The sequence below is a fragment of the Cinclus cinclus genome, chromosome 2, assembly GCF_963662255.1.
Source record: "Cinclus cinclus chromosome 2, bCinCin1.1, whole genome shotgun sequence".
NCBI lineage: Eukaryota > Metazoa > Chordata > Aves > Passeriformes > Cinclidae > Cinclus > Cinclus cinclus.
Window position 1 is genome coordinate 117,589,912 of NC_085047.1, and position 16,977 is coordinate 117,606,888.

The following is a 16,977-nucleotide window of genomic DNA, read 5'->3' on the forward strand; positions in this document are numbered from 1 at the left end:
GGAGGGAGGTGGGGGGGTCCCCGCCATGGACCCCCGGCCCCTCAACGTGTCGCTGCAGGAGATGCTCTGCCGCTCTGAGAACGGCACCGGGAATGGACCCGGCACCGGCAACGGGACCAACGGCTCGGTCTGCGACCTCCTCCGCAGGGGCCTCCGCGGGCCCCCGGCGCCCAGAGGTGAGAATTGGGGGGGGGGGGGGTGGGGGGGTGGACGGAGCGAGATGGACCCGGGAAGGGATCCCCCCCACACTCCTTCGTGCCCGGCCCTGCGCTCCCCAGCACGCCGGCACCCCGCTTCATCCCGCCGTGCCAGCCCGGTGCCCGCTGCGCTCCGATCTCCCGGTCCCCGACCGGTGCCGCCCCGTCCCCCGCCGTGCCCCTCATCGCACCCATCATCCCCGATCCCCGCGCCCCGGCCGGGAGCTCGGTGTCGCCGGCACTGCCCGGTGGTCCGATGCGGATCTCGGCGCTGCCTGGGGGAAGCACGCCGGGCTGTGACAGTGGCAGCAGCAGGGCGGAGGGGACTCCGACAGGGACGCCACGGGCTCAGACTCCGCTCGCCCCGCACCCCTGCCCCACTGCCGAGGCCGGGATCTCCAACTGGACCCTCGACTGGGACGGCCCCATCCCACCCCACCACCAGAGCCAAGACCCCTCTCCCCATCCCACCCCGGCTGGGGTCCCTACTCCGGATTGTCACTCCGCTCTCTGGGCTGCACGTCCCCGGTCCCCGCGCCGCCGCGGGAGCCACGGCTCAGCACCGAGGCGGAGGGTCGGCAGGATAGGAGCACCCACCTGGATCAGGGTCCCTCAGTATCGCGGAACTGAGCCGAGGAGCGTGGGGTTCACCCCAGATCCCGGCGGCTGCCACACGGTGGGGAAACGACGCACTCGTCTGATGGGTCTGTACCGATCCCGCAGCGCTCACGCTGGAGCCCCGGTGTCCCAGTGCCTGGGCCTTGCTGAGGGCGCCTTTGGGGCGTCTTCAGAGTGTGTCTGGGGGGCCACCGAGCGACCCTCGGGGTGCCACGGGAGTGTCTCTGCTGGCGTCGGGAGCGCTTTCACCGTGCCTCTAGGGTGCCACCTGGGTGCCTCTGGGGTGCCCTCGGGGGTGCACCCAGGGTTCCAGTGCAGCACCGGTGCCCTGCTGCCCACAGAGCTGGACGTGGCAGTGCGTGTGGTGCTGTACGTGCTGATCTTCGTGCTGAGCGTTGGGGGCAATGCGCTGGTGGTGGCCGTGCTGGCGCTGAACCGGCGACTGCGCACCGTCACCAACTGCTTCCTGCTGTCCCTGGCACTGAGTGACCTGCTCCTGGCACTGTGCTGCATGCCCTTCACCCTGCTGCCCGGCCTCATGGGCGCCTTCATCTTCGGGGACGTCGTCTGCAAGCTCGTCGCCTACCTCATGGGTAGGGTGGGGCAGTGTGGGGGCCTGTCCCTCCCTCCTGGCTAGGGTGGGGCACGGCAGGGGGGGGCTCATCCCTACCTGCCTGGCACATGGGGGCACAGGGAGGGGGCTCGTCCCTACCCCGTGGATATGTGAGGAGCTTATCCCTACCTCACGGGTACGTGGAATACAGTGGGGGGCTTCAGGAGGAGGTGGGGGCTGCAGCTTCACGCCGTGCCCACCGACACCCCCTGCTACTCGCAGGGGTCTCGGTGGCCGTGTCCACCTTCAGCCTGGTGGCCATCGCCATCGAGCGCTACAGTGCCATCTGCAACCCGCTGCAATCGCGTGCCTGGCAGACGCGGTCCCACGCCTGCCGCGTCATCGCGGGCACCTGGGCCCTGGCGGCGCTGCTGATGCTGCCCTACGCCGTGTACAGCACCACGCGCCCCGCCGCGCCCCGACCGCCCCCCGCACAATGCACGCACCACTGGCCCAGCGAGCGCGTCCGGCAGGTCTGGTGAGTCCCGGGGAGGGACGGGGAGCGCGGCGGGGAGGGGATGCCAAGTGACGGGGGCCACCTGTCCCAGGTACGTCCTGCTGCTCCTCGTCCTCTTCTTCATCCCAGGCGTAGTGATGACGGTGGCATACGGGCTCATCTCTCGTGAGCTCTACCGTGGCATCCGCTTCGAGCTGGACGTCAAGAGGGAGGTGGCAGGTGAGGGGATGGGGCGGGCTGGGGGGTGATGGTTGGTGTGACTCCCGCGTGGGCAGAGTGCCCACTCCAGGAGGGAGGGGCAGGGCTGAGCCCTCCCCCATGCTCTCCACAGTGGTGTGCTCTTCAGGGAAACCCCCCTTTCCCGGGGAACATCCTTGTAGCTGTGGGGTGCAGCATGTCCCCGTGGTGCCATGGCCATTTCCATGCTCTCTGCACCCCATCCCATCTTCCTGGAGGATGTTCCCGTGGTGTTAGGGTGCAGCGTGTCCCTGCAGTGCCATGGCCGTGACCATGCCTCCTCACTCCACAGCCCAGCGTGGCGCTGGGGGGGACCCAGCGCCCACCTGCGACGAGGGTGACGGGTGCTACCTGCAGCTCTCACGTCCGGGTGCAGCACTGGAGCTGCGGGCGCTGGGGGCGGCTGCGCAGCAGGACCGGGCACGCATCAACAGCTCAGGGGCCCAGCTGGCGGCCAAGAGGCGCGTGATCCGCATGCTGGTGGTCATCGTGGCCATGTTCTTCCTCTGCTGGCTGCCCATCTTTGCCGCCAACACCTGGCGTGCCTTTGCCCCGCGGGCAGCCCAGCGGGCACTCTCGGGGACCCCCATTGCCTTCATCCACCTGCTGTCCTACACCTCAGCCTGCGCCAACCCCCTCATCTACTGCTTCATGAACCGCCGCTTCCGCAAGGCCTTTGGGGCCACCTGCGCAGGCTGGGGGTGTCGCCGCTCCTGCCCCCGCCGCCCATCCGAGGACGAGCCTCCCATGGCCAGTGCCTCGCTCTCCAAGTTCAGCTACACCACCGTCAGCAGCGTGGGACCCCCCTGAGCCAACCCCCCTGAGATGGGAACCCCCTGAGCCCTCCAACACCAGTGCCCGGGGCCCACGTGAGCTGGACCCCCACTAGTCCCCCATGGCCAACACCTTTCTCTCCATGTTCAGCTACCATCCTTAGCAGCCTGGGACCCCTGAGCTAAACCCCCTTACACCAGTGCCTGGCCCCACGCGAGCTGGACACCCCCGAGCATGACCCCCTGCCCCACCACCACCTCCCATGCCCCTCTCTGGTGCACCCCCAGGCTCCCGCCCCCACCCCGGGGCACCCTTGCCCACCATCCCCCGCTCAATCCCAGTGCCCCGAGTCCCGGCTGGGTGGGGGCGAGCGGGAGGAGCCTTTGGGGCTGGACAGGTCGGAGGCTGAGGGAGGTCGAGGCACCCCCAGCCCAGCCCGAGCTCGCCCCGCGCTGCTCCCCGGCTACTGTCACAATAAACTGAGCCCGTGCCCACGTGCGCCGCTGCTCCCAGCGCTCCTGCCTCGCCGGCACGGAGGCTCCGCGGGCCAGCTCCGGGAGGGACGCGGGGTCGGCGCCGCGCGAGGTTCGGGGGACTGTAGGCTGGGACCCGGCGCCGCGCGAGGTTCGGGGGACTGTAGGCTGGGACCCTCCGCCGCAGGAACTGCTGAGCCCCGCGGCGGCGGTAGGCGGGGGGGTGGAACCCCCTGGCCCGGTGTGCGCCCAGTGCCGTCCCGGGGCTGTGACCGCACGCAGGGGAGGGGGGACCCCAGGGTACAGGGATCCCCGGGAGCACCGCCGTCCTCAGGACTCCATCCCCCATCGTGCCCCGCGCGCATTATGCACCCGAGTCCTTTATTTGCATACGGTTCCCCGCCCCGGCTGACCACGCCCCATTTCCGCCCGATCCCGCGGACATTGGTCACGCCCCCCATGACCACGCCTCCGCCACTCTCGGCCACGGCGCCAGGCCCTGCCCACAGCCCCGCCCCTCGCCCCGCCCGCCCCTGGACGCTAAAGGCGGAGCCCGGCCCCGCCCCCGCCCGGCCCCGCCCCTCCCTCGGCCATGGCCGCCGGGGCTCGGGTCCCGCCGGGCCCCATGGCGCTGCCGCTGTGGCGGTCGCTGCCGCTGGCCCTGGCTGCGCTGTCGCTGCTGTCGCTGTCGGCGGGATCGCCGCTCGGCCCCGAGGAGCAGCTGGTGGCGATGGCGCCGCGCTGGGGCTGGCGAAATGTGTCGTGCCCGGCCTGCCGGGTGCTGTTCGGGGCGCTGGACCTGGCGCTGCAGGTGGGCACGGGGGATCGGGGAGTGCCGGGACACGGGGGGCACCGGAGGGACACCGGAACACCTGGCGAGGCACGGGCATGGGCGGACACCGGGACACCAGAACGGGAAGAGCAGGGGCAACAGGAACGGGACGGGAATGGGGACAGAGGGGACGGGTCAGAGACAGGCCAGGCCAGTCCCTCGTGACGGGCCGGGGCAGGCTGGGGCTTGTGACAGGCACGAGACCAGGTTGGGAATGGGGACAGGGACGGGCGGGACGGGAGAATGACAGCCTGGGACGGCTGAAGGGGGAGCGGGGGCGGGGACGGGCGGGGTCACGCCAGCGGCATCGCTCGGGGGAGCGGGACGGGCTGGGACGGGGACAGGAATGGGGACACGGACTGGCTGGGATGGGGAGGTGAACCTGCCCCAGAGGACGGGGACAATCTGCGGCGGGACGGAAAGGGAGGAGGAAACTGGGCTGGGGAACAGAGGGGTTGGGGGACCGTGTGGGTCCCTTCTGGTCTCGGGATATCCAGCGGGGTGGCCGGCGGGTGTGGGACAGTGGCAGCAGCCAGGGTTCCGTCCCGGGGAGCTGCTGGGCACGGCACAGTGATGGCAGGTGGGGTGCGGTGCCCCTGCCGGGGGTGCTGACGGGCACAGACCAGCGTCAGCAGCCGAGTTCAGTTTGTAGGGGCTGTCCTGGGGAACTGATGGGTGGAGAGCAACGAGGATAGCAAGAGGTGTGGGGTGCCGGGACCATCCCCAATGTCCATCCCCCTTGCAGCTGGAGCCGAACGTGGCCCGTGTGGGGCGCGTGGCATCGCGGCTGTGCCAGGAGCTGCGGCTGGCGAGGCCGCCCGTGTGCCGCCAGGCCGTCCAGCTGTTCCAGGGTGACGTGGTGGCAGCCTGGGCACGCTCCGTGCTGCGCCCGCCCGAGGCCTGCGGGCTCTTGCTGGGTCCCCGCTGTGGCCACTGGGACATCCTGGGTGCCTGGAACCTGTCCCTGCCCGCCGCCCCCAAGCCACCAGTGCGGCCCCCCACACCGCCACCTCCTGGAGCACCCACCGGCCGCATCCTCTTCCTCACGGACCTGCACTGGGACCGTCAGTACGTGCCGGGCAGTGCCGCTGCCTGCCCTGACCCTCTGTGCTGCCGCGGAGCCCCCCGCGAGGGCCCGGCCGTGGCGGGGTTCTGGGGTTCCTACAGCAAGTGTGACCTTCCCCTGCACACCATCGATGCACTGCTGGCCCAGCTCCCCAACAGCACCGGTCACACCAGTAACAGCACCAGTAACGGCACGGGCGCCTTTGCGGCAGCGTACTGGACCGGGGACATCCCTGCGCACGACGTGTGGCAGCAGAGCCGCGGGGACCAGCTGCGGGCGCTACGCACCGTCACGGCCCTGCTGCGCGCCCGCCTTGGGGGGCTGCGCGTCTTCCCGGCCGTGGGCAACCATGAGGCCACCCCAGTGAACGCCTTCCCCCCACCCTACGTGCGTGGCAACCAGTCGGCCGCGTGGCTGTACGACGCCATGGCTGAGGCCTGGCAGGACTGGCTGCCCCCTGCCGCCCTGCACACCCTGCGGTGGGCACGGGGCAGGGCCCCGGGGTGGAGGGTTCCAGGCTATTGAGGGTCCGGGGATGGGGAGTTTGTGGATTGAAGGGGTAGAAGGGCACGGGGGTGGGGGTTCTAGGCTACTGGGAACCCGGGTCATTTGGGCTACCTGGACTGGGGGGCTCCAGACTGGGGGGCTCTGGGCTGTCAGGTGTTCTGGGATAGGGGAGCTGCAGTAGCACAGACTCGGGGGGCTCAGAGCTGGGGACTCGGGGCTACTGGGGGCTCAAGACTAGCAGGACACAGAGCGGTCTCCATGCTGGAGGGGCAGGGGGGTACCAGGCTAGCTGGGGTCAGGTGCAGGTGTCTCAGCTTCATGAGGGGTAGAGGAGCAAGGAGTGGGGTCATGGCTGGTTGGGGTACAGAGAGGGCTATGGGGTAACGGGGGCTGTAGGCAGGTGGGCAGTGTGGGTGGCAGAGAGCTGGGGGTGCGTGGGATGGGTGCAGGGTTTGTGGATCAGGGGACGCAGCACTGACCCTCCTTTTTCACACAGGGCCGGCGGGTTCTACACGGCGCAGGTCTGGCCTGGGCTGCGCCTCGTCTCCCTCAACATGAACTTCTGCTCCCAGGCCAACTTCTGGCTCCTCATCAACGCCACTGACCCTGCAGGGCAGCTCCAGTGGCTCATGGGGGTCCTGGCAGATGCTGAGCGTGATGGAGAGAAGGTGTGGGGGGGTTCTGGGGGGATACAGGGGGTGCCCCATATACTGGGATACTGGTATATGTAGACAGGATACTGGTGTGCCCCAGGCAAACCCCCAGCCCTGGCTCCCTGCCCACAGGTGCACATCATCGGGCACATTCCCCCAGCCCACTGTCTGCGCAGCTGGAGCTGGAACTACTACCGCATCGTCAATAGGTCAGTGCCTGACCCCTGCCCAGGCCTCCATCCCATATGTCAGACCCCCACTCTGCCCTGGCCTCCAACCCCATGTGCTAGACCCATGCCCTGAAAACTAGACCCCTGTCCGTGTGTCCTTGACCCCCACCCCACAAGCCAGAGCCTGGCTCCATGTTCCGAACTCCCATGCCACACATGGTCCCCCTGTCCTACACAACAAGCCCCTACCCCATATGCGGGACCCCTACACCAGACTTCCACCCCACACCCTGGACTCTCACGCCATGTGTCATCCCATGCACCAAACCCCCACCCCATGTGCCAGACCCCCACCCCACGTTACCAGACCCGAGGGCCAGGCTCGGGTTGGGGTTCCAGGGTGGGGGTCTGGGAGTGTGGATGCCACTCCCCCCCTCCACCATGGCAGGTTCGAGGGCACCATCGCAGCCCAGTTCTTCGGGCACACGCACCTGGACGAGTTCGAGTTGTTCTACGATGAGGAGACACTGTCACGTCCCGTCTCCATTGCCTTCGTCGCACCAAGTGTCACCACCTACATCAACCTCAATCCCGGTGCGCCCCAAACCCCGCTGTGCGTCCCCCCCACGGCCCCAACCCCCTGGCACTGACCGTCCCTCCTGCCGCAGGGTACCGCGTGTACGAGGTGGCCGGTTCCTATCCCGGGAGCTCCCACGCGGTCCTGGACCACGAGACCTTCATCCTGAACCTGACGGAGGCCAACACGGCGCCCCCGGGGACTCCCCTGCGCTGGCAGCAGCTCTATAGCGCACGCAAGGCCTACGGGCTGCCCACGGCCTTCCCGGCTGACTGGGACCGGCTGGTGCGGCGGATGCAGGACGACGAGCAGCTCTTCCAGCTCTTCTGGTTCCACCTGCACAAGGGGCACCCGCCCCGCGAGCCCTGCGGCAGCCCCTGCAAGGCTGCCCTGCTCTGTGCCCTGCGCTCCGGCCGCGCCGCCGACCCCGCGCTCTGCCGGCCCCTGCACCCCACGCTGCCCTTCCCACGCATCCAGGAGCTCTGGCAGCAGCGGCGGCTCTGCTGACCCAGGGGTCGGCAGGAGCAGGGGCTGGGACGTGGTCACACCAGGAGCAGTGGTCCCACGGGAAGCAGGGCAGGGACGCAGTTATGCAAGGAGCGTGACTCTAGTCAGCACATGGTAACACCAGGAGCGGGGCTCGGAGTGAGGTCAGGAGTGGTACACAGTCCCCATGTCCCACCAGTTACACAATAAAGGCACAGTGGACACCACCACCCCTCCTTATCCACTCCCACCACGACTGGACCTGCGATCAGGATCAGCACACAGTCCTCGTGCTCCCATCACCCCCCCAGTACAGGTGTACTGATGGACCCCACTGTCCTTTATCCTCACTGCAATTCTCAGCCACAGCCACACGGGGAGACTCAATTCGGGGATGACCACCACCACCCTGCCTGCTTATTTCTCACCCACTGGGATCACAGTTGGGATCAGCCTGTGATCCCTGTAGTCCCATCAGGCCCCTAATAAGGTGTGGATGGACTCCACTGCTCCTCTTCACCTGCAACATCCTAGAAGACCCAAACCAGACACAACACCCTCATCCCTCTTCCTCCTCTTGCTGCTCCTCCCTGTGTGAGGCCAAATGCAGAGCCGAGCCGGGCTGGTGGAATGGGTTTATTAATTAATGACTTAGTACAACACAGACCCTCATTACGCCACATGCATTGGGGACCTTGGGGGGGGGGGGGGGGGGCGTGACCCACCGTGAGAGCACTGGTGGGGGCAGGACCCCTGACCCAACAGCCCAGGTAACTCTGTGCCCTGGAGTGTTGGGTCAGGGGTCCTGCCCCCCAGGCTGCCCTGCCCACCCGCACGCCCCCCACACCCTTGCCCCCACTCACGGGGTCTGCGCCCCTCCCCGCCGTGGTTTGAGGGTCCCCAGGAGGGTCTGCACCCCCCGGCGCACAGAGGACCCCACCCGCCGTGCCACTGAGTCAGCCGGGGGCGCTGGCAGGCAGGAGCTGGAGGCCTGGGGCCGCGCATCCAGGCACTTCTGGTAGCGGAGCTGTGGGGAGCGAGGGGGTCAGCGGAGGAGCGGGGAGCCCGTGGGGGGCTCGGGGTTCGCACTCACCACGCAGGCAGCCTGCAGCGCCTCGCTGAGCCCCGCGGCGTTGGGCTCACACCACACCATGTGGCAGCGGAAGGTGCCAGGAGCGCTGGCCATGATGAAGGCGAAGGCGCGGACGTCGCGTCCCACCCCCATGAAGGACAGGAACCGCACGCGGCACTCGCACAGCACCGCCTCTGTCTGGGGGGCACGGGGGTCACTGGGGCACCCCAGGTTGGGGAGAGGGCACCAGGGCCCCCATGGCATAGAGAGGGCTTAAAGCAACGCGTGGGGGAGGGGTTGCCAGGGCACCACAGGAGAAGCGGTGGACATTGGGGCGCCCGTGGCAAGGGGAAGGGGTCACCAGGGCACCTACATGATGGGGTGGGGGGGCACGAGGGTGGGGAGGGGGTCATCGAGGCACCCCCAGGATGGGGACAGGGTCAGCAGGGCAGCAGTATCACCAAGGTGTCTACCAGGAAGGGTGGGGGGGTCAATGTGAAACCTTGGGGTTGGGAGGGTTCAGCACAGTCCCCAGGGTGGGAGGGGATTCCCCCCAAATCCCCAGGGGATGTGGTGGGATGGGGACACGATGCCATCGTGGCTCCCTGGTACAAGGATGGGTCTCTGCAGCCCCTCTGGCACGTGACGGGCTCACTTAGACCCCAGAACAGGAAGGGGTCACCAGTGAGGACGGGGGTCAACACTTCTCACCAGAGTGCGAGGGGGTCACTACAGCTCCCCTAGGCCAGGGTGGTGGTCCCCGGGGGGGATGCACCTGGTGGTGGGTGAAGGTGGGCGTGGGTAGGGGTCCCAGGGCAGGGGGGATCCGAGGAGGGCACACACCTGGCGGTGAGCAATGGTGAGGGTGGCGGGGGCCACACTGACCACCACGGGGGTGGGTGCAGGGGGCTCCCCTGAGCCAGGGGCCAGTGCTGCCTCCAGTGCCGCGTTGATCACGTCCATGCCTGGGGGACACAGGGACACACAGCCACAGCTGCCACAGCTGCCACACCTGGGCTGGAGGGGCCCCCCGAGACACTCCCCCCTTCCCCTCAAGTCCCCCACTCACCCACTGGCTTGGCAACAGGGACACAGCCCAGATAACACACGGGGAAGCGCTGAACCACCTCACTCTTGGGAGCTGGGAACTCCACTGTGGGGGAAGCACTGTCAGACACCCCCACAGGGCCCCAAATACCCCTCCAGAATCCCTCCCCACCCCTCAGTGCTCACCCAGCACCCAGCCCCCCCGAAGACCTCTTGGACACTGGGCACTCCCGTGCAGGTGAATATGGCAGACCTCCCCAGAGCCCTTCAACACCCTCCAGAGCACACCACCATTCCCCCAGAGCATCCCCAGAACTCCCAACACCCCCAATCCCCAATTGCACTGCCTTTCTCTTGGGAGCTGGGAGCCCTGCTGTGGTGGCGGACATTGTCAGACACCCCCCAAACCTCCCTGAAAGCCACCCTCTCTTCCAGCTGCCCTACCCCAACAAATGCAACCTCCAGAGCCACAGGCCCCCTCTCCTGTAGTCACCCTATCCGCTGGCAGAACTCCCCCAGAAGTCCTCCACCCTTCCTAGTCACTCCCAGACTCCCAGGTGCCTCCCCAGACCCACCCCAGCTCTCCCTCCCCTAAGCCCCATACCCTGCAGGGGAGGCTCCCCCAGCCGGGGGGGGTCTGTCCCCAGGCCGTTGCCTGCTGCCCGGGCACTTCGCCGCTCTGCCGTCAGCTGGGCGGACAGGGGGACACGATGTCACACCACAGTGACATCCAGGGACCCCCGTGGTGACCCACAGTCCTCCAGATGTCACACGAGGGGCACCCCCAGCCATCCTGGCTGTCACAGCATGGACACCCAGAGGGACCCCCAGGGATCCCTGGCCCCTGTGCCAGGTCACTGGGGACACTGGGGTGGGGAGGGGCTCACCCAGGAACAGGTCTGGGGGCTGGCTGGAGGGGCCTGGAGCTCTCACCTGTGTGCAAATGTGGTGCAGGCTAGGGCAAGTCCTGGCAGGTTTCTGGGGGGGGGGGGGTCTCACCTGGGCACAGATGTGGTGCAGACCAAGGAAGGGGAATTTGGGGTGGGTTACCTGGGGGGCCTGGGGGATCTTGGGGGTGTCTCACCTGGGCCCAGACCTGGTGTGGACTAGGTGGGGGGTTCTCGGGAGCTTTCTGGGGGTCTCATCTAGGCAGATGCCACCTTGGCTCAGGCCAAGGTGGCAGTCTGGGGGGGAAACCCAGCAGAGGGCTGGGAGGGTTTTACCTGGACACAGAACGAGTGCCAGCCAGAGCCGGGGCTCCCAAGGAAGTTTTAGTGGGGGGAATGTCACTTGGGCACAGACATGGTGCAACCACTGGGCCAGTTTGAGGGTGTCCTGGGGAGGTCTGGGGGGAGTCTCACCTGGGCACAGACCCGGTGCAGCCCGGCAGCAATGGCGCTGGCTGGCCCCTCGCAGCGGAACACGTGGCACTTCAGCACCTGTGTCAAGGGATCCCGGGCCACGTACGCGAAGTCCCTAGGGGGGACAAGGGGTATGCTCAGGACCACCCCCGGTCCCCTCCCCACCAAGTCCGAGCCAGGACTGGGGACACTGGGGGTCTGGGGGCAGGCTGGGGCCATACCTCTCCCTGTGTCCCCGGCAGCACAGTAGGACAGAGCAGGGTTAGGGGGTGCTGGTGGGGCACAGACCCCCCCTCCTCCCCAGCTTCCAGAACCCACCCCACACCTCCCTAGGAGTAGGTCTGATCCTGCCCCACACCCTTTGCTGGGGGAAGCTCACTGTTGCTCACCGCAGCCCTCACCTGCCCAACCCACCTGACCACATCCACATGTGGGACCTTCCACCCCTGTGCACCTGTGACCCCACAGCCCCACACCTCACCCATGTGGGGATCCCAGCCCCATGGCCACCTCCACACCCAATGCCCCCATGCCCATCCCCACATACACAGGATTCCAGAGCCCCCACCCCACACTGTGTGGGACCTCCACTCCCCATGGGGGTCCCACACACCCAGATCTCCCCCGCGCCCACACCCCATGTACACAGGATTCCCGGCCCCTCATGTACTGTGCCCCCCGCACACACCAGAACCCTACGCCCACCATGCCGGACCCCAGTGCCACCTCAAGCTCCACACACATGGGAATCCCCGTGCCCCCAGCCCCACAGGTCTCCCCACCTGCTGCCGTGCCGCCCCACGCCCCACACACGGATGCCGCCCACGGGCTGCGCGTGCAGCAGTGCCCGGTCCTGGGGGTCCACGAGCTTCAGCGTGCGTTCCTCGAGCAGCAGCAGTGCCCGTGCCTGGGGGGCACGGCACGGTCAGGACACTGTGTCCCCCCAGATGGGGGGGGGGGGGGGCGGTGGAGAGAATGTGGGATGGATGTGGGGGGAACAGGGGGGTCTGGGGTCACTCACCTCCCCCCAGCTGCCGGGGGGGCCATCACGAGGCCCCGAGAGCTGCCGGATGCAGGCGCTGACAGCGCTGCTGCTGCGGCCGGGACCCAGCTCCTCCTCCCGCAGCTGCACCCAGCCCAGAGAGCGCACAGGGAGACCCTGGGAGCAAGGGGAAAATGTGTGGGGCAGGGGCTGTGGGGAAGGGACAGTGGAGAAGGGAGTGACGTGGGGCAGGAGGATGGAACATGAGGAAGGCGTGGTGTGGGGTAGGCACTGTGGGGCAAAAATGGTGAGGGGCAAGGGGGCAGGAGGATGGTGCGGGGCAGCCTCAGCTCCCCAGCAGTAACCCGAGCCCTCACCGCCCCAATCTGCACAGTCCCTGGCCCTCGGGACAGGGCAGACCCCACAGAGGGACATGGCCGAGGCCCCTCCCATGCAGGTGATGCCCTCCCTGCAGGATGCCCTCCCTGAGGCATCCCTGGGTCGGCGCTTCAGCCCGCCCCCCACCCTGCCGTGGACCAGACCCCATGGGACTGGGGAGCGGGCTCTGTGGGCTGGGAGGGTCAGGAGAGACTGACCCTACCTTGGAGACCAGTGCATCCTCCTCGCCCAGGGCCATGCTGTGAGAGGAAGGGCACGGGAGGTCAGTGATTTCAACGGGGGCTCCCCACCCCTGTCCCTGAGAGCCCTTTGAGATCCCCCACATCCCACACCGGGGTCATTGCACCCTGAGTACTTCCCAGCCCCTGCCTTCGGATCCTGGACTCTCCAAAGTCCAACCCCCACCCCAAGACCACATTTCCCTGCCCCAAACCTGGGTCCCTGTCCCACTCAAACCCCACCTCACACTGGACACCCTTTGTCCATTCTGTTGTTCGTCACCCAGGGTCCCACATCCCAAAAGGACCCAGGCACAGCCCCACCCATGCCCGACATTCTCCATGTGTCCCCTCAGTCCCGTGCCCCACACCGCACCCCTCTCCTGGTGATCCTGGGCCTGGTGACAGCATCTCCAGGTCCGACACTCCTGGCTCCTCATCTTCCTCTTCCTCCTCCTCCTCCTCTTCAGCTGTGGGGTCCTAGGGGCAAGGGGACTCTGTGGGGCTGGGGGGGGCACTGACCCCCACCCTTTCCCCTCCACTACCCCCTCTTACCTTCCACAGGTCCCCATCGTTGAAGGTCTCGGCCGGGGCAAAGCTTGTCCAGGAGAGCTGCAGGGGCCTGGGTCAGGGTGCTCCATAGGGCAGTCCCACAGCAGCCCCCCAGTCACCCCACAAGTGCCCCACGGCTCCCCCCAGTCACCCCACGGCACACTATGGGAGTCCCATGGTAACCCCAAGAGCAACCCATGCCCACACCACGGGTGCCCTGCGTCCCCCCACAACCATCCCACCATCATCCCCCAGTCACCCCACACCCTATAGCACCCCTGTGGCCCCACGGTGGCTGCACAGCCACCTCCCAGTCCGAGTCCAGCCCCTTAGTCCTGACTCACAGTGGGCCCCTCGGTGGGGGTGCTGCCATCGGAAGGGGTCTCATGGGGCCCGCCAGGGGGCTCCCACTGAGTGGTACCAGTGGGGACATGCCAGTAGTAGGTGCCTGAGGTGTCCTGCACCCGCAGCCATCCGGGGGGGAGGTCCCCGTGTGCTCCTGCGCCACATGGCCACAGCGACTCTGCAGAGTATGGTGGGGTCAGAAGGGGTCAGCCCAAGCCCACACACAGCTCCACACAGCCCCAGGGACACAGGGATGCCCCAGGAGGGCTCCGGAGGGACAAGGGAGCAAAGGGGGGGCGCATGGAACTAACAGGGGCTGGGGACACAGAACAGTGCCCAGGGGGCTGGGGGACGGCACCCAAGGGGGCGGGGAGCGTAGCAGTGGGCACATAGCCAGAGACTAGAAGAGATGCGCTGATAGGAGCACAGGGGCATGACAGGAAGGTGCAGGTGGGGGCAGCCACTGGGCTCTGTAGGGTACTTGTGGGGCAACCAGAGATTGTCAGACACCTCCACGGGGCAGCTGTGGGACAGCGAGAGGTCACTGTGGGGCTCCATAGGGCAGCCGTAAGTCACGGGGGCTCCACGGGTCGGGTGCCCACCTGGCTCGTCGGGGGAGCTGCCGGGGCTGCCCTGGCTCAGCGTGGCCCAGCTGGAGTCCTCGTCGCTGCCGGGGCCGGGCCCCCCGAAGAGGTGGCTGGCACTGCGCCCTGGGGGCTCCCGCAGGCCCCGCTCTGTGCCCAGAGCCGGCGGAGAGACCCCGGCGCCGTCCTCCTCTTCGTCCTCCTCCTCATCTTCATCCTCCTCCTCCTCCTCCTCTGAGGCGCCGATCAGCAGGGCCCGTGGGTCCCCGGCGGCGTTCCGGGCATTGCGGGCCTGGACCCCCGGCTCGAGCGCTCCGGGGGACTCCCCGCGTGCCCCGGGGGATCGGCCCGGCCCCGGGCCCGGCCCCGGCTCGAGCTCGTTGCGGTTCTGGTCCTGCCCGGCCTTCGCCCACCCGGCGCCGGGCAGCTCCTCGGCCGGGGCCCCCCCGGGGCCGGTGCGGGGGTCGGGGGGCGCTCCCAGCCCCAGGCTCAGCCCCGGGCACCGGTTGTCGTTAGCCAGGTCGCTGCGCTTGCTCAGGGCCCCCGACATGGCGCGAGGACGCGGGGACAGGCGGGACCCCCGGCGCGGCGGGACCCCCGGCCCGGCCCGGCCGCAGCTGCCGCCGCTGGGGGTGGGGAGGGCAGGGGGGGGGTCCTACAGCCCCCGGGGCGCCTCCGCGTCCATCGGGCCTGTGGGGAGCGGGGATAGCACCGGGACTCCCGGCCACGGACGCTCCACGGCCCTGGGTCCTCCCAAGGACTCGGCATCCCCTGGCAGCCCCCTCACGGACCCGGGCAGCGTTCCCCAGCACCGGCGTCCCCCCACGCCTCCCCCGGGACGCGGGGACGCCCCCCCCTCACCCCAGCACCAGCATGCCCCTCGGCCCCGGCATCCCGCACTGCCCCCGCGTCCCCCGCAGTCCCCGCAACGACCACAACCAGCGGGGTCACCCCGCGACTCCCCCGGCCCGGGGCCCCTCCGCATCCGCCCCACGGCCCTGCCGGGGGACATCCCACCGGGACCCCGCGCCCACCAACCTCTCCCGCTCCACCCCCTCGCCCTCCCGGCCCGGGCCTCCGGGGTCTCCACGGGCCTCAGCACCCCCCTCGCCCCTCCATCCCTGCCCGCAGCGCGGCGGGGCCGGCCCGTGCGCCCCCCCCCGCCGTTCCCTGCCCCCACTGCCGGTACCTGCGGCGGCGGCTCCGCTGCCGGGGGTCGCGGGGGGAGGGTGGGGGGCTCGGGGCCGCGTCACTTCCTCTTCCGGTCGACGGGGGGGACAGCGCCGCCTCCGGCACCGGCACCGCGCAGGACCCCGGGAGCTCTCCGGGCCCTCCCGGCACGCACCACCAGAGACCCCGAGTACCCGCCAGGACCGGGAGCCGCAGGCCTTGCCGGCGGCGGGTAGCTGGATCCTGCCGAGGGTGGCAGCGGGAATTGGGCGGAATGGGGAACCTTCCCCCCGGTGATGCTCCCGGGGCCGGTGACCCCGACGCTGCCTGTGCCCGCCCCGCCGTTCCAGCTGTTCCGGGCGGGCAGCGGGATCCCCGGTGCCCCGCGTGCCACGGACCAGTTCAGCCCAATTGAGCCCTTCGTTAGCCCCAGCGGCCTCCCCCGAGGCACCGGCACCGCCGGGCTCCACCCTGCTGCCCCCACACCGGAGACAGGGTCGGGGGCAGCGCTGGGACTCCCTGCGGCTGCGGTGCTCCCGGAACCCCTAAACCCTGGGCTGAACCGCGAGGGTCTCGAGGCTCCCAGCTCTTGCCAACAGAGCAGGGGCAGCACTGCAGGGACCGGGTGGGCCAGGCGGGAGCAGCGATGGTGACACAGGGTGTGCGGGGTTCCTGCACCCCGTGTGGACCAGTCTGACCCTGGTCAGGATCACAGTCACTTCGTTTGATCACCTCCAAGGCTGAGTCCAACTTGTGATTGACTCCCACTTTGTCACTCAACCCAGTGCACTGAGTGCCACAGCCAGTTGTTCCTCGAGCAACTCCAGGGATGGGCAGCCCTGGGCAGCCCCTTCCAGTACGCGGCAGCCCTTTCCATGAAGGAATTCCTCTTGATGTCCAACCTGAAACTCTCCAAGCACAGCTTACGGCTGTTTTCTCTTGTCCTGTCACTTGTTTCCTGGGAAGGTCCCCCCTGAGCCTCCTTTTCTCCAGGCTGAGTGCCTTTCCCAGCTCCCTCAGCCCCTCCTGGGGCTCCAGCCCCTTCCCAGCTCCATTCCCTGCCCTGGACACGCTCAGCGTCTCTTGCAGGACCCAGAACTGGACACAGCCCTAGAGAATCTCACAGTGCCCAGCACAGTGGAACTGCCCTGGGGCTGTGCCCACACTGGGGTTGGGACAGTCCAGATGCCATCAGCCTCTTGCCCACCTGGACACACCTGGGCTTGTGTCCAGCCACTGTCACTAGCGACCCCAGGTTCTTTCCCAGCTTTCCAGCCCCTGTCCCAGCCCAGAGCATTGCAGGGGGTTTTGCTGACCCAAGCAGAAGACCCAGCACTTGCCCTTGTTGACCCTCACACTGCTGGCCTTGGCCCATTGTCCAGCCCATCCAGATCCCTCTGCACAGCCTTCCTGCCCTCAGCAGGTCCCTGTCCCAACCAACCGTGTGTCCATGAACTCACTGAGGATGCACTTGATCTCTGCCTCCAGATCATTGGTAACTACTGGACAGCACTGGCCCCAGCAGCGAGCCCTGGGGAGCCCCAGCAGTGCCTAGCCCCTCCTGGATGTGGCCCCATTCCCATGCCC

At 68.3% G+C, this 16,977-nt stretch overlaps 3 protein-coding genes across 4 annotated transcripts; 2 read left to right on the plus strand and 1 right to left on the minus strand.

The window, feature by feature from the left end:
- Positions 1-25: 25 nt before the first annotated feature.
- CCKBR (cholecystokinin B receptor) lies at positions 26-2,932 on the plus strand. Its single transcript, XM_062515258.1, has 5 exons — positions 26-176; positions 1,157-1,408; positions 1,651-1,906; positions 1,977-2,104; positions 2,415-2,932. Exons 1-5 carry the CDS (start codon positions 26-28, stop codon positions 2,930-2,932), a joined length of 1,305 nt encoding a protein of 434 aa, XP_062371242.1.
- Positions 2,933-3,970: 1,038 nt separating this feature from the next.
- On the plus strand, positions 3,971-7,890 carry SMPD1 (sphingomyelin phosphodiesterase 1). Its single transcript, XM_062515259.1, has 6 exons — positions 3,971-4,180; positions 4,947-5,746; positions 6,271-6,442; positions 6,560-6,636; positions 7,046-7,191; positions 7,266-7,890. The coding sequence occupies exons 1-6, from the start codon at positions 3,995-3,997 to the stop codon at positions 7,679-7,681; spliced, it is 1,797 nt and encodes a 598-aa protein (XP_062371243.1). The 5' UTR covers positions 3,971-3,994; the 3' UTR covers positions 7,682-7,890.
- A 629-nt stretch (positions 7,891-8,519) lies between these two features.
- APBB1 (amyloid beta precursor protein binding family B member 1) lies at positions 8,520-15,438 on the minus strand. Of its 2 annotated transcripts, XM_062515262.1 has the most exons (15): positions 15,410-15,438; positions 14,239-14,910; positions 13,636-13,814; positions 13,295-13,351; positions 13,116-13,219; positions 12,724-12,760; positions 12,162-12,299; positions 11,923-12,047; positions 11,362-11,367; positions 11,141-11,255; positions 10,384-10,468; positions 9,802-9,885; positions 9,576-9,697; positions 8,754-8,930; positions 8,520-8,687 (listed from the first exon to the last, which is right to left on the minus strand). In XM_062515262.1, exons 2-15 carry the CDS (start codon positions 14,768-14,770, stop codon positions 8,520-8,522), a joined length of 1,929 nt encoding a protein of 642 aa, XP_062371246.1. In that variant the 5' UTR covers positions 14,771-14,910; positions 15,410-15,438. The 2 variants fall into 2 exon arrangements, with proteins under 2 accessions (XP_062371246.1, XP_062371245.1); XM_062515261.1 differs by lacking the exon at positions 11,362-11,367.
- Positions 15,439-16,977: the final 1,539 nt, after the last annotated feature.

Excerpts from the sequence above, each read along its gene's own strand:
- CCKBR (XM_062515258.1), top strand. The coding sequence starts at position 26 with ATGGACCCCCGGCCCCTCAACGTGTCGCTGCAGGAGATGCTCTGCCGC. Across the intron at positions 1,409-1,650 it reads GCTCGTCGCCTACCTCATGG|GGGTCTCGGTGGCCGTGTCC; the intron begins GTAGGGTGGGGC and ends TGCTACTCGCAG. Across the intron at positions 1,907-1,976 it reads GAGCGCGTCCGGCAGGTCTG|GTACGTCCTGCTGCTCCTCG; the intron begins GTGAGTCCCGGG and ends CACCTGTCCCAG.
- SMPD1 (XM_062515259.1), top strand. The coding sequence starts at position 3,995 with ATGGCGCTGCCGCTGTGGCGGTCGCTGCCGCTGGCCCTGGCTGCGCTG. Across the intron at positions 4,181-4,946 it reads CGCTGGACCTGGCGCTGCAG|CTGGAGCCGAACGTGGCCCG; the intron begins GTGGGCACGGGG and ends TCCCCCTTGCAG. Across the intron at positions 6,443-6,559 it reads CTGAGCGTGATGGAGAGAAG|GTGCACATCATCGGGCACAT; the intron begins GTGTGGGGGGGT and ends CCCTGCCCACAG.
- APBB1 (XM_062515262.1), bottom strand. The coding sequence starts at position 14,770 with ATGTCGGGGGCCCTGAGCAAGCGCAGCGACCTGGCTAACGACAACCGG. Across the intron at positions 12,761-13,115 it reads CCAGGATCACCAGGAGAGGG|CATGGCCCTGGGCGAGGAGG; the intron begins GTGCGGTGTGGG and ends TTCCTCTCACAG. Across the intron at positions 9,886-10,383 it reads GGGGGAGCCTCCCCTGCAGG|TGGAGTTCCCAGCTCCCAAG; the intron begins GTATGGGGCTTA and ends CTTCCCCCACAG.